The sequence below is a fragment of the Panthera onca genome, chromosome A3 (assembly GCF_046562875.1).
Source record: "Panthera onca isolate mPanOnc1 chromosome A3, mPanOnc1 haplotype 2, whole genome shotgun sequence".
NCBI lineage: Eukaryota > Metazoa > Chordata > Mammalia > Carnivora > Felidae > Panthera > Panthera onca.
The window spans coordinates 50,510,322-50,527,546 of NC_138341.1; the positions used below are offsets into that span (position 1 = coordinate 50,510,322).

Consider the following 17,225-nt stretch of genomic DNA (forward strand, 5'->3'; position numbering starts at 1 on the left):
GCCTATTTACCTTAGTTCTTTTCCCTAATACCTCAAGCACAGTGTTTAACAAAAAATTATAAGGCATGTTATAAGACAAAAAACAGTCTGAAGAGACTAAGCAAGCAACAGAATCTGACTCAGATATGGCAGAGATTTTGGAATTATGAGACCAGGAATTTTAAATAACTATAATATGCTGAAAGCTCTAATAGAAAAAGTGGACAAAATTCAAGAAGAGATGAGTGATATAAGCAGAGAGATGGAAACCCTAATAAAGAATCAAAAAGACATGACAGGGATGCCTGAGTGCCTCGGCAGGTTGAGGATCTGACTTCAGCTCAGGGTCATGATCTCACAGTTTGTGGGTTAAAGCCCCGCATCAAGCTTTGCTCTCACAGGGTAGACCTTGCTTCAGATTCTCTGTCTCCCTCTCTCTCTCAAAAGTAAACATAAAAAATTATTTAAAAATTTTTAAAAAAAGAAATGATAGAAATCAAAAACAGCATAACAGAAATGAAGGATGCCTTTGATGGGCTCATCAGTAGGCTGGACATGCCAAGGAACGAATCAGTGAATTTTAACAGTAGGTCAATAGAAACTTCCCAAACTGAAATGTAAAGTGGGGAGAAAAAAACACAACAACCCCAGAACAGAATGTCCTTAACAGAACTTAAGGCCAATTTCAAAGGATATAAAGGCAAAAATGAGGTGGTATAGACTGTAACCTGAGAATGCTTTACCAAACCATGCTATAATCTGTAAAAGAGAACCCAAAAAGACATTTTTAGAAATGATTCCCTTCTCAAATCCTATAGTGGTCCTCATGTTTGAGACCAGGACAGAAATGATCTGGGACTCTCAGATAGTTCTGACATCACAATTATTGCTGATAAAATTAGAGGATATTTGAGGCCAGTCATTTCAACTATGCTCATCACTAAAATCCCTGGTCCAAACAAAGGCCAACATTGCCAGTCTCCTGTCCCCACATTCTATTACTGCTCTATTTTCTTATCTTGGTTCCTCTCACTATTTATTCCTCCCTCCCAATTTTTCTTCTGTACTCTTCTGTACTCTTTGAAACAATCTTTCTCAAATTTTTCAACTTTCTGTCTTGAAAAAAAAAAAAAGAAACTTTATTTTCCCCTTGTTAATACTACTGCCATTTCAGCCCTCTTCCATACACCATGACTCTGGAAACAAGGAGAGATGGAAGTGGCATTTAACTACTTGTCACAATGATTTACCATTATTTTCCATATTTCTCAAATAAAAAAAAAAAAAAAGAAAGAAAAGAAAACCTTCTTTTTGAGGCTTAGGCTACACACAACTTCTCTACCATCCTTCATCTATCACTTTCTTCTTGCAACTCCCAGTCCCTCCCATTCATTTTTTGAAGACTTCAAGGTCCACAGATTTTCCCTAATAACCAAATCCCGTATTAACCAGAAAATAATTAAACATAACTAACTAATTCAATAAGCTAGCCTCAAAATCACAACCTACTTTCTATCCTAGTGATTTTTATTCAGTTTCAACTATCCAATCCCAGGGCCATGCAACAGATCCAGTCACCCTTCAAACTGATCCCCATTTAAATGTACCACCTCATGGCACAAAAACAGACACTCCTATCAATGGAACAGAATAGAGAACCCAGAAATGGACTCACAAACGTATGGCCAACTAATCTTTGACAAAGCAGGAAAGAATATCCAATGGAATAAAGACAGTCTCTTCAGCAAGTGGTGCTGGGAAAACTGGACAGCGACATGCAGAAAAATGAACCTGCACCACTTTCTTACATCATACACAAAAATAAACTCAAAATGGATGAAAGACCTCAATGTCAGACAGGAAGCCATCAAAAACCCTCGAGGAGAAAGCAGGCAAAAACCTCTTTGATCTTGGCTGCATCCAACTTCTTACTCAGTATGTCTCCGGAGGCAAGGGGAACAAAACCAAAAATGAACTACTGGACCTCATCAAAATAAAAAGCTTCTGCACAGCGAAGGAAACAATCAGCAAAATTAAAAGGCAACTTGTTTCCGATTCTGTGTCTCCCTCTCTCTCTGCCCCTCCCCCGTTCATGCTCTGTCTCTCTCTGTCCCAAAAAAATAAAATAAAAAACGTTGAAAAAAAAAATTAAAAAAAAAAAAAAAAAGAGAGCTTTCATACTATAAAAAAAAAAAAAAAAAAAAAAAAATTAAAAGGCAACTGACAGAACGGGAAAAGATATTTGCAAATGACATATCCGATAAAGGGTTAGTATCCAAAATCTATAAAGAACTTATCAAACTCAACACCCAAAAAATAAATAATCCACTGAAGAAATGGGCAAAAGACATGAATAGACACTTCTCCAAAGAAGACATCCAGATGTCTTCAACTGACACATGAAAAAATGCTCAACATCACTCATCATCAGGGAAATACAAATCAAAACCACAATGAGATACCACCTCACACCTGCCAGAATGGCTAACATTAACAACTCAGGCAACAACAGATGTTGGTGAGGATGTGGAGAAAGAGGATCTCTTTTGCACTGCTGGTGGGAATGCAAGCCGGTGCAGCCACTCTGGAAAATAGTATGGAGGTTCCTCAAAACACTAAAAATAGAACTACCCTACGACCCAGCAATTGCACTATTAGGCATTTATCCACGAAATATAGGTGTGCTGTTTTGAAGGGACACATGGACCCCCATGTTTATAGCAGCACTATCAACAATAGCCAAAGTATGGAAAGAGCCCAAATGTCCATCGATGGATGAATGGATAAAGAAAATGTGGTATATGTATACACACACACACACACACACACACACACACACACACACACACAATGGAGTATTACTTGGCAATCAAAAAGAATGAAATCTTGCCATTTGCAACTACATGGATGGAACTAGAGGGTATTATGGTGAGCGAAATTAGAGAAAGACAAATATCATATGACTTCACTCATATGAGGACTTTAAGAGACAAAACAGATGAACATAAGGGAAGGGAAGCAAAAATAACATAATAACAGGCAGGGGGTGACAAAACATAAGAGACTCTTAAACATGGAGAACAAACAGAGGATTACTGGATGGGTTGTGGGAGGGGGGTGGGCTAAATGGGTAAAGGGCATTAAGGAATCTACTCCTGAAATCATTGTTGGACTATATGCTAACTTGGATGTAAATTAAAAAGTAAATAAATAAATAGATAAAAAAAAAAAATAAATAAATAAATAAATAAATGTACCGCCTCAATCTGACCAAAATTACCTATTATTCTAGCTCTTTCCATAAATATATCCACCTCATCTATTCAACTTCATAAATAAATCACTGTACCTTCTACTTTCTCCAATAACTCTTGTGGTTTTTCTTCTCTCTCTCTCCAAGCAGGCTGAAACCAAGGTGATCAACTCTTACTGATTCCCTTCCACTGCTTTCCATCTATCACATCCACCCAATCAATAAATCCCTCAACCAGAGATCAATCCTATAACTCACCTTCTGTAGTCCTTTAGCAGACAAAGATCAGAGATTCTATTAAGGCTGACAACTTTACAAAATCATCTCCCACCTCAGCTGACTTCTCAGAACTATCTGCCAATTCTTCTGCTTGCCCTTGGTCAGCTCCAACCCCTATTCACTTTAACGTAAATTCTGAACCTGCACCAAGCCACTCACCTCAAACCTCCAACCCTTCTTTACCACTTCCTGCTTCCCTCAGCAGATAATCTTGCTTTCTACCTCAAAAGTGATTTCTCAGTTTCCTCTCTACAAACTGATTTGGATCCACTCTTCTCTTGTGCTCAATTAGTTTCTTTTTTCCCTTCAAGTCACAAAAAGGAATGCAGAAATAAACTGACTCTAATATCAGACTCCTCCATGTAATTCAGTTCTAAACACTGTCATAAAGAATGCAATGAAAAATCAAATGGTTCATCCAATAAAAGATCTGGGGATTTAAATACACTTATTTCAAAGTTAACATTATTGCAGGAGCTCAAAATTAAAAAATTAGCCATAGCATGATATTTTTAACAAGCTAGCCATAAGAACACCCAATATCTCCTCTTCTACATACCTGCTAAATGTTTGAGAGTCTTTTGCACAGTGTCGGGAGATACCCTCAACATTCTGAGATCTGAATAGTGATACTCCAACTCTCTGGTTAGCTCATGAGGAACAAATGGAGGCAATACAGATGAAAAAGACTGATTAATGTCCGTATTGGAATGATCTACCTATAAAAAGAGATAAAATTTTAAGAAAATAACATTAATTTTAGACTTCATCTGATAAAAAAACAAACCTAATTTTCATGAAAATGAATACTAAACAGTTATGCCAGTTCCTTAAGTTCATATTCTCCACCCTCCCAAATTCATATACAAGTCATATCCTGTTTGGTCAATTCTATGAAGGCTCTACAAATTATTCTGAGGGTCTGGAAGTCTGTCTGCATAGAATATTATTACAGATAGAAAGCCTCGAAGTTTGTTCCATATCATAATATGATCACTGAAGAATTTGAACTTTGGTATATTCCTCTTGACAAGCTCAAAGATTTTTTTTTTTTAAAGGAAACATATATTGTGAAAGGAAAGAGAAAAGGAAGGAAAACAGGAATATTTTCCAGAAACCCACAAATGTTTAGAAAAAATTAAAGCATCAAAGAACTATGTCTACAATCAAATACCAAAAAACATATGTCCTCAAATTTCTTTAAACAAAAGTAATAATGAAGCAAGAATAAAGTAGAAGCAGCAGCAGTGAACAAAACTGACAATGAAGTAAAGGTTAAATGCTGAAAAAGTTCTCAAAGTTTCATCAGATCCCAGCAAGTCCTTACTAGAAATTAGAAACCATCATTGGTGATGTCAGTATATAAACATACACAATTTTCCATCAAATTCACTCTCATATAAAAATAATATACGACTTTTAGTTTTATTTTCCTAAAAATATTATTCCCTCTTTTGGACGCCCTCTCAGGAGAGTCTAAAGATGTACATAAGCATAAATTTTGTTCTATCCTCTTTTATCAAGGTTTTTTCAATATATAATGATGAACACAGTCTTAGGAAGTTGGCAGGGTGTAAAAATATTCTACTTCTTCTGCCCTGGTCTACATTTCTCTAGACCAGTGGTTCTCAGCTGTGGGAGATTTTGCCCCCACCCACCTCTCCCCAACCAAGGAACATCTGGCAAGGCCTGGAGACATTTTTCACTGTCATAACTTTGGGCGTTGGGGGGGGGAGGGGGGGTGCTACTGGCATCTAGTGAGAAGCCAGGGATATTGCTCAGCATACTAAAATATACAGAAAAGCCCCCCACAACAAAGAATATAGTTAAAAAAAAAAGAAAAAAGACAATAGTAAGAGAAACTCTGCTCTAAACATAGCACAAAGTTCTTAGTTTTCAATTATCCCACTCTTAAAGGAGACTTTTTGAAGTACACCTTATTAACATACATATCACATATATGATAGAGACTGTGTGTGTGCATGTGTGTGTGTGTGTGTGTCCCCAGGCACATATACGTACTGAACAGCAGTTTTTCCATTCCAAATATAGAGCTTCCAAATATAGGAAGAAAAAATTTCTATTCCACTCTTGACTACACTAAAATTTCATTAATATTGCTCAGTCATAAAAAAAAAAAATGAAATCTGGCCATTTGCAACAACATGGATAGCTCTAAAAGGTATAATGCTAAGTGAAATAAGTCAGAGAAAGACCAATATCATATGGTTTCACTCACGTGGAATTTACGAAACAAAACAAATGAACAAAGAAAAAAAGAGACAAACCAAGAAACAAACTCTTAACTAAAGGGAACAAACTGATGTATACCAGAGGGGAGGGGGTTGGGGGGATGGGTAAAATAGGTGAAGGGGATTAACAGTACACTTATCACAATGACCACTGAGTAATGTATAGAATTGCTAATGTACAGAATATTATATACCTGAAACTAATATAACACTGTATGTTAACTATACTGGAATTAAACTTAAGTAAATAAATTTTTAAAAAATTCATTATACCAAAGCTTCAAATCATACAGATATTAGACTAGGTAATACAAAATAAAATGTAGAATGAGAAAGATGAGAAATATTTATTTAAGACATTAGGAGATCTCCATTACTAATTGAAAACGGGAGGAATCAGAAAGAAAAAAATCTATATTGGTTTATCTCCCAGTTTTTAATCAATAATGAAGAAAGAATCGAAGATGATGAAGAAACCAAGAAATGCTAACTCCTCTAGAAGAACGAAGAAAATCTACAAGTCAATCTGATTTCAGAAAAAAGTTTGAGTTCTTTTGATATAGGCAAGTTATGTTTGAAGTGATGAGAATGTTCACAAGAAAATTTCATGCAAGATCGCATATGGATCTACCTCAGGAAAAATATTAGGGTCTAAAAATAGAGGTGATAACCATCACACAGAGGACAGCATTTAAACCTTGAGAGGAAATCAGGTCCTTGGTGGAAGAGGGGAAACCAACAAAACAAAAATAAATCTAAAGAGTAAACCTTAAATAATATTTAGTTACATGGCCAAAATAAGGAATACTAAAACAGTATTTTTTCACAGAAGCTAAAAGAATGTAATATGCTGCTACTAGGAACGAGAAAGACAGAATAAAATAATGATGGATAGGAGGAAGCCACTGGTGAGAGTCTAATAGTCTAGTTTCAGTACAGTGAAGGGAACAAACAGCCAAGCAGTGTATTATATACGTTACCCCATCCAACGTAACAATGCATGAGGTTATTACTATTTCTATTTCTTTCTGTAGATAAGTAGAATGATCCTCCAAAGTCATCTGCCCAAGGCACAAAGCTAACAGATAACTGAACAAAGTTTTGACTCCAAATCTCCACTCCTTTCATGGCCCCAAGGTACATCATACATAAGTAGATGCCCAAATAATCCTTTAGAGAAATGATGGTTAAGTATCAAAGTAAGGCAAACAAGTATGAATGACTCTTCTGAGACACAGATGAGAATAAGAAAGAAACCAAGGAGCAGGCAAACCCTCTGAAAGCAAGCTGAGCCATGCAGGAAGATTACTACCATATCGAGCTCCTTGTTTCCCTAATATTGGCATCCTGCAACTCCCAGATCATAGAATGGAGCTAAGAGTGAAAGACAATACAGGGAACATCCTCCCTAAACTGAAAAACTATACTTAAGGCTACAGCTGGGGGGCAAATAAAATTTGGAATAATGGTCAGAGTTAATCTTAGCACATCACTATTAACTGAACACATATCTACATTTCTTTAAATATATATTATGTGGATAAAAAGTTGGGGCACCTGGGTGGCTGGGTCAGTTAAGCATCCAACTCTTGATTTCGGCTCAGGTCAAGATCTCCTGGTTCATGGGATTCAGCCCCACGTCAGGCTCTATGCTGACAGCACAGAGCCTGCTTGGGATTCTCTCTCACCCTCTCTCTCTCTGCCCCTCCCCCACTCATGTGTGCTCTCTCTCTATAAGTAGATAGATAGATAAAAGTTGATTTAAGTTACATAAGTAGTCTATCAAAAAAATTAGAAACTCTAAGTTTAAAATTGATCATACTTATTTCTTATTCTTACTGAAATTGACTTAGACCAATCACCTAGCAAAACCTTTACTCTTGCCAAAACAATGAAAAATCTTGGCTTTGGTTTCACTAAAGAATAAACAGGAAGGCAGTTTATGGTATAGTAGTTAAATACATAGATACAGTTAGTTTCAAATACTAGCTCCTCTACTTGCTAAATAATCATGAGCAAGCTCCTCTAAGTATCAATTGTAAAATAGGGATGATATTAACAATCCTACCTGAAAGGACTGACCAAAGGACTAAGTAAATTGAGGTATAGGTAAATCTCTTAGCATAGTATTTGAGCACACAGTGTTAGCTATCATTTTCAATCCCACTACTGTTAGACTGAAAATTAAACAATGCCTACTTTAGAATGTTAAAGAAAATAAAATTAGCCTCATGGTTCTCTATATTTCAATTTTAAATAAATTCAATAATTATAAATAAAAGGAAAAGTTTATCTCAATAACTTTCTCATTTTCTCTAATCAAATGCCTGAACCTAAATGTCTAAAAATGATTGCACCCCAAACTAGCAACTTTCTAATGACATACTAATTTTATACGTGGAAAAATAGGAAAAGGAGAGTAACATTAAGTATACAACATCTCCTGTATAACTATATTTAATGACTAACAAGATATAAGGATAGATTATAAGGAAGCTGACAGTATCAGATAAAAGAGGATGGGCGATGGGACCAATGGAACATTAAAGTCAAGGGATCCAAGGATCCAGGAAATGAAGCCCTGTATAAAAGAAAGATTGACACAGAACTTTCTTAACACCTCAAAGTTATTTTCTAATAAACACACGTAACGATAATAATGATATAGAAAGAGAGAGGGAAGGAATGTGTGTATGCACAGGTATGTCACTCATCTGGAAAGGAACGCATTAGTTCCCTTTGGGGACACTAGCTAGTGTGGACATTAAGCACCTCAGTATCCTTCCTGAGGAAACACTGGTTCTTAAAATTTTCAAAACACCTCCTAAGTCAAATCTTTCAGGAGGTTCTAAACAGAAATGTTTAAATCTTCCAGGGTCTATCCCAAGGCTTATACATTGAAGGCAAGAATGAAAAAAATGTACAATCGACTATCTCTATGAGTGAGTCTAATCTTAACACTGTCCCAAAGGTTCTTGCTGGTATGAACCACCATGTCTCAAGATGAAAGGCCTGGGAGCTCCAAAGGATGGCCTTTCCTAAGACACCACAGAACTCACTAATATGGTCGACAAAACACAAGTAGTTCTTTTATGCCAACCTGTAACAAATTAACGGAGCATATTCTTGTATGTCAGATGAAGACCAGATTGTAAGCCACATGTTGGTATCAGAAGATATAAATGGGCCCTTTACTTTTATCCCCATTTTTCAACGAAAATATTCCTTCCCTACCCCACAAGAAAAGTCAAACAGAAAAACTTACAAGCTCCTGAAAATCACTCTCTTGCTTAGATGACAGTTGTAAGGCAGATTGCCAGTGCAGAAATCTGTCACAAACCTCTAGATCATCAAGCACATTTTTTAAACCTGCTAGCTCAATGTACTCTCCAGTCAGGTCACCTTGGTCACATACCTGGGCAACAGAGGAAGTAAAATAAAAACAAGTAACAATACCGTTTCCTGAAATGATACTAGAAAAGACTACATTTCCCCCAACCATCATTTTATTGTGTCTTACCTCTCTTTGTAGATCAGCAACTCTTGTACTGCGTACAACAGCATTTTCATCTAGGCTACAGGATTCAGTATCATCATCCAGAGTACAGACGTCAGATTCAGCCTTCACCTGCAGCCCCTCTATAAAACAGGAGTCATTTTGCATAATTGTATGTATAATGAAACTGGACTTGGCTCCCATAGGCCGAGGAATTTTATCTTGGCCTACATCAGCTTTCAGCAACGTCTCTTGGCCAACTGCAACTGATGATGCGTTACTGGTCACTGGTAAAGTACCTTGTGACTTTGCATCACATGTCACCAAGTTTGCTGAAAAGCTGCTTCCTACAGTCCATCCTGCAGATGGACTTTCAATGATGTTACTAGAGTTTATATTCTTACCCAAAATATAGTTTGAGGAATCTGCAACTTCTTCCAAGGTTTGCTGCTTTAAATCTTGTAAAACCAACGAATCTGAAGTCCATACTTTCAACGGATAAAAAATGTTTGAAGATCCTACCTTCCCTGTAAGGTCAAGAACAGGAACAGACTCTATCTTCCCAATGGGAAGAAATGGTTCATTGCCTATATCACACTGAAATAAAGCTGACTGTGCTGTGCCAAGACCAACAGCCTGGCTGTGAGATTTTTCACACAAAGAAGCAGATGACTTCCACTCTGGAATAAGAGAAAGTGGCTTAATAAACATTTCCTGAGGAGCACTGGGGAGTGACTTTAAATTAGGATGCCAATAGAGGGAACTATCACCATTATCTTTTTTAAGCAACAATGGTTTTGAAGCTGCTAATTCAAACACCCTAGGAGTGGACTCATAACATGGATGACTAAGCTTATCAAAGAAAGAGCTTTCATCATTATAATTTAATAGGGAAAGATATGGATTTTTTGATTCACTTTCTTGGCTATTATTTATTAAAGACTTATTGATGTCAGTTTGGATTTCATTTACTGTACTCTCTTTCTTGGAAGGCTCAATAGAGGCAATAACTGCCTCAAAGGCTACATTTTCAGAAGCATCAACACTTTTTCCACTAAAAGCAGAAGTTGCCTTTCGGTCTCTTTCCCCTTGAAAACAAAGTTGTTCTGATGTCTCATCCAAGTTGGATTTAAGAGTCTGAAGAGGACCACCAGACACCTCCATCTTAGAGGTATCTGGTCCCCTACAGTGTATATGTATTTCTGAAACTTGTATAGAATTATCAGGAACTACAACACTCTCAATAGACTGTATTTCTGAAGATCTGGGATGCACCTCTGAAAATACTAAGGTACTTCTACTCTCCTTTAGTTCAAAACCTTGAGATAATTCTTTCCCCTGACCTTCTTCATGTCTTTCACACCCCTCCAAAGAATCTATCATGTCTTTCACCTCATTCTCAGCTGGAGCCTTTAAATAAACACTGTCCAAAAAATGACTACTAGCTGTCAAGGGAATGCCCTCTCCTCTTCTTTCCAACAGACAACACAAGACAGAATGTGACATTTTGTTATTAAAACGAGGAGCAACTTCATGTGGAAAAGAAACACGGTCCTTACTGATCACATATGTTTCTGGATGGTGTGAAGTTTCCTGTTTGTTCCATGGCATACATGAAAAGTGGGCACTAAAATTGTTACTTCCCTCAGGAATTTTATTTTTATCAATTGTGTCAGATGAATCTGAGTAAGAATCATGATCCTTACTGGTTAAATATTTTTCTGACTGCTGTAAAGCTTTCTGTTTCCGATACTGCACATATGAATAAGAATCATCAAAACTGTCACTTTCTTTAGAAGTCATGTATTCATCGCTTGTATCAGATGAAGCTGAAACTGAAACTTGACCTTCATCAGCTAAACTGGTTTCTGGCTCCTGAACTTCTTGTGTCTTCCATGCCACATATGAACACAGAGCATCACAACTATCGAAGTCTTCGGAGGTTTGCAGTTCATCATCTGTATCAGACGAAACAGTGTCTTCTTTAGTCCCTTGTTCAGGAGGTAAAAAGGAGCGCTGAGACCCAACAGCTGCACTACCTAGAAGTGAGTGCTGAGATACACTAATGCAACTGTTAACTAAGTCTGAAGCTACTTCTGAGGCTGCCTGGAATACAGCTTCACTAACTTCCGACGGTCGAGAAAACCATTCAGTATCTTCAGACTTACCAGGAATTCCCCTGAAAATATACAGTTAAAAATAAATAAGTAACACATTAAAAACATTTTTTTAAATACTAACATGAAAAATACAAAACTGGTATGACACTGAAATCAAGATTATTTGAAAAGTGTGTTGAAAAACAAAGTTCTAATTTTAAATTCCCTTAAAGTGGCTAATGACTGAACAAGGCAAATTGCTTATAAACAGAAGATGAACTCCCATCCTTATGACCCTGATATTTTCTCAGCCTTCTCCTAAAACAATTATTACCAAAAACTAGGAATATTTTCATGCTGCCAAAAAAAGATTAAATAAAAAATTCAAACTTTACTATTTAAAACGTTTAATTTATCGGGGCACCTAGGTGGTTCAGTCAGTTCAGCGACCAACTTCAGCTCAAGTCCTGATCTCATGGTTCCTGAGTTCGAGCCCTGCGGCGGGCTCTGTGCTGACAGCTCAGAGCCTGGAGGTTGCTTCAGTTTCTGTGTCCCCTCTCTCTCTCTGCCCCTCTCCCGCTCGCACTCTGTCTCTCTCTCTCTCTCTCTCTCTCTCTCAAAAATAAAGATTAAAAATAACTTTTTAAATTTTTTTTTTTTCAACGTTTTTTTTTTTTATTTATTTTTGGGACAGAGAGAGACAGAGCATGAACGGGGGAGGGGCAGAGAGAGAGGGAGACACAGAATCGGAAACAGGCTCCAGGCTCCGAGCCATCGGCCCAGAGCCTGACGCGGGGCTCGAACTCACGGACCGCGAGATCGTGACCTGGCTGAAGTCGGAGGCTTAACCGACTGCGCCACCCAGGCGCCCCTAAAAATAACTTTTTAAATGTTTATTATCACCTACCTTAATTTAATACTCATTTAACTTTCACTGATCCTTTTACTAGTCATGTACTGTGTTCTTAAAAACCCCTTAAGATGTGATCTACTCCTAAAACACAACAGTAACCTAATTACTGGTTACTATTATATACAGAACACTTTTCATAGAAGTAATTTTAAGATACTACACAGCTGAAGGGCAAAGGTTTTTACTCTGTAAACATCTATAGTTTTTTTTTTAACTTTTTTGTTTGACTATAGTTGACACACAGTATTACATTAGTTTCAGATGTACAACACTTATCATGGTGAGCACTGCATAATGAATAGAACTGTCAAATCACTATGTTGTGCACCTGAAGCTAATGTAACATTATATGTCAACTATACCTCAATAAAAATTTAAAAATAAACTATGCCTGAAATACTAGAATACATTAAAAATTATTTTTAAATAAGCTGCAGTTGCCTGGCTCATTTTTACACATATGTTACTATACCAAATTAACATGCATCATGTCTTAACCTAGGGCCTTGTTACCTTCAGAGTGTGTGCTCAGAATATCTAACCCCACTCCAAAGTCTCACCTTAGCCTGAAGTCATTTATATTAGCAACAACTTAAAATAAGAAAAGAAAGAGTAAAAAGGTTACATGCAAATAAAAAAATAAACCATCCTACCTCAGAGGTGCAAAATCTAGTTCACTTTGTTGAAATAAGGAATCAGACCCAAGCTCTTGATCTTGTGTCAAACATGTCAGCAAAGGCAAATCAGGAGAAGCAAAGTTGTCTTGTATGACTGCAAAGTTTGAAGTATAAAAATGTTGTGAATGCTGAAAGTTAATTTCTTAGCTTACCCATGTAATAAAGAACATAAATATGCCACCATCTGGAAGTTTCTATAAGCATCAGAATGGTAACATAGCAGCAGCAGCAACTACCATTTATTCATAGCCTGAAAAGGTCCCAGCACTTAAAGTACATTTAAAAAAAACCTTGAAGGATAGGTATTATTATACCCATCACGCAGATGAGGAAACATGATTACAAAATTTAAGAAATATTAATTTGTCCACAAATAACTTAAGTGTCAGAGTGAGAACTGAACCTAAACACTCTAATTTCTTTTTTTTATACCTATAAAGAATATTTTAATTCTTGTCCTTAGGAACTGTAAGACTACACTTGATTTGGAAATGAGACTTTCCCTTCCACATAGATGCAGGACCCCTTTTTCACATACCGATACACCACATCTCTGAGGCCTGGTCAGAATACTGATATTCTGTGCCATGTCATCTTTTGACTGACATCACCCATTTGGTATATTTCACTCTCCCCTGACCGCCACATCTCATTCATTGCTAGAGAAAATATCGTGACCGAGTTTTTCCCTTCCACCTGTCTCATGACGGGGTCCTGACCCACTTGCCCAAGGAGTTGCACACGCTTCAGAGATCTTTCAAGAACCAAGCTGCTAGCTACTTCAAATTCACATCTTACAAATTGATGAAATACCTGTAATACAGGTCTCCAAAACATGACTTCTATTTGTTTTTCCTACAACCTACTCTTTGGTCTTCCCACTTAGCAAAGAACTTGTGGCTCCCTCCTCCCTCACTGGATGCTCTAGCCCAAACTAGCCCTAAACACTCTAATTTCTTAGCAAGTACCCTTATCCATTACAAGTGTTTCTTTCCATCTTATAACAAAGTGTAGTCCACAGGTTCCTGGGCATCCCAAAAATATTCTTAGGAGGTGCCTAGAGTCAAAATTATATTCAATATAATATTTAGATGTCATTCGCCTTATTCACTCTCATTCTCTCACAAGGGTACTGTAGAATTTTCCAGAAGCTACATTATCTATGATATAGCAATATATTGAATGCAGAAGCAGGTATCAGAATCTACCTGACTTCCATGAGGTCAAATATTACAGGGGTTTTAAGTAAAACAATGTTACTCTTCTAAATATTTTTGTTTTAGAAAAGTTATTTTTCTTTTTTTTTTTTAATTTTTTTTTTTTTAATGTTTATTTGTTTTTGAGACAGAGAGAGACAGAGCATGAACGGGGGAGGGTCAGAGAGAGAGGGAGACACAGAATCGGAAGCAGGCTCCAGACTCTGGGCTGTCAGCACAGAGGCCGACGCGGGGGGCTCGAACTCACAGACCGTGAGATCATGACCTGAGCCGAAGTCAGACGCTTAACCGACTGAGCCACCCAAGCACCCCAGAAAAGTTATTTTTCTAAAAAAATATGTAATTTAACACATATGCGGCAATGGAGCTGTTATTTTATAATGAGTTAATAAATATTTCAGAAATTTCTCAGTTTTAATTTCTAATATGGGAAAATACCAATAACCTACATAAACAAAAGCTCTTTGAAGTCCTCAATAATTTTAAAGTATGTAAAGGAGTCTTATGACCAAAAAGTTTGAGAACTGTTGATTCAAAAGAAAAATAATTCTTGGGGTGCCTGGGTGGCTCAGTCAGTTAAGCGTCCGGCTCTTGGTTTCCGCTCAGGTCATGACCTCCCAGTTCATGAGTTCAAGCCCGCATCAGGCTCTGTGCTGACAGAGCGGAGGCTGCTTTGGATTCTTTCTCTCTCTCCCTCTCTCTCTCTGCACCTCCCCTGCTTGCTATCTCTCTCTCCCTCTCTCTCTCCAACTTAAAAACAATTTTTTTTAAAAAAAGGAAAAATAATTCTTGTGGATTTCTGAAGGTCAACTTAAACAATTGTTATTAAATGTGCTTAAATATGTACAAAATAGGTATAAACTCCTTATTTTTTATAGCATTTATATAACTATAAAACAAGAATAAAGTTTTAGTAGAAATAAAACTATAGGGGCGCCTGGGTGGCTCAGTCAGTTGAGCGTCCGACATCAGCTCAGGTCACGATCTCACAGTCCATGAGTTGGAGCCCCACGTCGGGCTCTGGGCTGATGGCTCAGAGCCTGGAGCCTGCTTCCGATTCTGTGTCTCCCTCTCTCTCTGCCCCTCCCCCGTTCATGCTCTGTCTCTCTCTGTCTCAAAAATAAATAAACGTTAAAAAAATAAATAAAATTAAATTAAAAAAAAAGAAATAAAACTATAAAACCAACATTTATCTAATGCACTGTATCTAATATTAATTTAACTGGATACATGATATTTTGTTAAAACTCAACTGTTCTTTCACCATGAATATAATACTGTTGCTACAGTATACTTTCTTGACTTCAGAATACCTATAATACCACATTGTACACCTTCCCTATCATAACTGTCATACTCTTGTTTTCATCTTTGGCCTGCCTGCTTCCCACCTACGTTGTCAACTCCACATCCACTTTATTCACAGCTATATCCTCAGTGCCTAGCAAAGTATTTGCTATACTTAGTAGGCACTCAAAATAGAATTATTTATTTACTGAATGAATTTATTAAAAATAAGAAGCAGAGGCACCTGGGTGGCTTTGCCAGTTAAGCACCCGACTCTTGATTTCAGCTCAGGTCATGATCTCACAGTTCATGAGTTCATCAGGCTCTGCGCTAACAGCATGGAGCCTGCTTAGGATTCTTTCCCGGTCTCTCTCTCTCAAAATAAATAAAGTTTTTTTAACTGAGAAGCAGAATGATAACAATAACCTTTACTACCAAGAACTACTGGTATAATTCCTCTTTGACCCTGGTTTAGAGGCTCGTTCTTAAACCGTTGTAACAGAAGTCCTTTACCCCTCTAAGAATCCTGAAGGTTTTTAACAAAGACCCCACATTTCCTCACATTTAGACAACTACTGATGGCTTGGATCACTCTTTTTTTTTTTTCTTTTACATTTTATTTATTTTTGAGAGAGAGAGACAGAGACCAAGCACAAGTGGGGGAGGGGCAGAGAGAGAGGGAGACACAGAATCCAAAGCAGGCTCCAGGCTCTGAGCTGTCAGCCCAGAGCCCGACGTGATGCTCAAACCCACAAACCGTGAGATCATGACCTGAGCTGAAGTCAGTTGCTTAACCGACTGCGCACCCAGGCATCCCGGATCACTCTTTTTTAAGACATCTAACTGTTCTGGCACCAGTCATCATGACATTTGCCACTGGTGAGACCAATACACCCCTCAATGACTGTATTCATGACCGTTGTAACAAAACAGCAATGATGAAATTTCCTCTAGCTATCAGTTAAATTAAATTTAATTGCTACAATTAAAGATGTTCTACTTTCTACAATAAATCACAAGCTAGAGTTACAAAACTCTACCTACAAAACATTTTAGAAGCCACATCATAAAGTCTCCTACCCAATGCTGAAATTCTATTGGAGAATTCTGCTTGACATTTTACAGTGACATAAAGCTCACTTTATTGTTATATAGTCTTTCCATTATTAAATGGCACTATTAAAAAGTTCTTTCTTATATCAAATTGAAAACAGCTTCCCTATAAGTTATGTATTCTCATTTTAACCTCTTGACTAGGAATTAGCAAATGTTTTTAATAAAAGGCCAACTAATAAATATTTTAGACTTTCTTGGTCACATGTGGTCTCTCTCACACATACTTCTTTTTGTTTGTTTTTACAAACTTTTAAAAACACAAAAACTATTAAATGGGTAAGGGGCATTAAAGAATCTACTCCTGAAATCATGGTTTCACTATATGCTAACTAATTTGGACATAAATTTTTAAAAATAAAAAATTAAATTAAATAAATAAATAAATAAATTAAATAAAATAAAAATACAAAAACTATTCTTAGCTCACGGAAGGTACAAAATCAGACCCGTGCTCTAGACCATTCTAATACTCATCCCATGGTACTCTTATTTTTCTGTTTACTAAACTGTCTTCCCATAAGTAGAAGTAGCTTTCATCTATATACCCCTAGCATCAAACACACCATAGGCACTTAGATATTTGTTCAACGAATGAATGAATGAACGGTAAGTTCCTTCCTCTTTAGCTTGACAGTCCTTCAAACACCTGATCATAGC

At 37.0% G+C, this 17,225-nt stretch overlaps 1 protein-coding gene across 6 annotated transcripts in view; it reads right to left on the reverse strand.

The window, feature by feature from the left end:
* The window catches only part of ALMS1 (ALMS1 centrosome and basal body associated protein), a 229,555-nt gene that overhangs the window by 181,572 nt on the left and 30,758 nt on the right, over positions 1–17,225 (reverse strand). For 4 of the 6 annotated variants that reach the window (XM_060657597.3, XM_060657590.3, XM_060657635.3 and 1 more), the window contains exons 4-7: positions 12,925–13,042; positions 9,284–11,438; positions 9,029–9,178; positions 4,071–4,230 (exon numbers count right to left, since the gene is read on the reverse strand). In XM_060657597.3, coding sequence (XP_060513580.2) covers positions 4,071–4,230; positions 9,029–9,178; positions 9,284–11,438; positions 12,925–13,042 — 2,583 coding nt within the window. The remainder of the gene's footprint in view (positions 1–4,070; positions 4,231–9,028; positions 9,179–9,283; positions 11,439–12,924; positions 13,043–17,225) is intronic. The other 2 variants (XM_060657618.3, XM_060657607.3) reach the window with 2 other exon arrangements.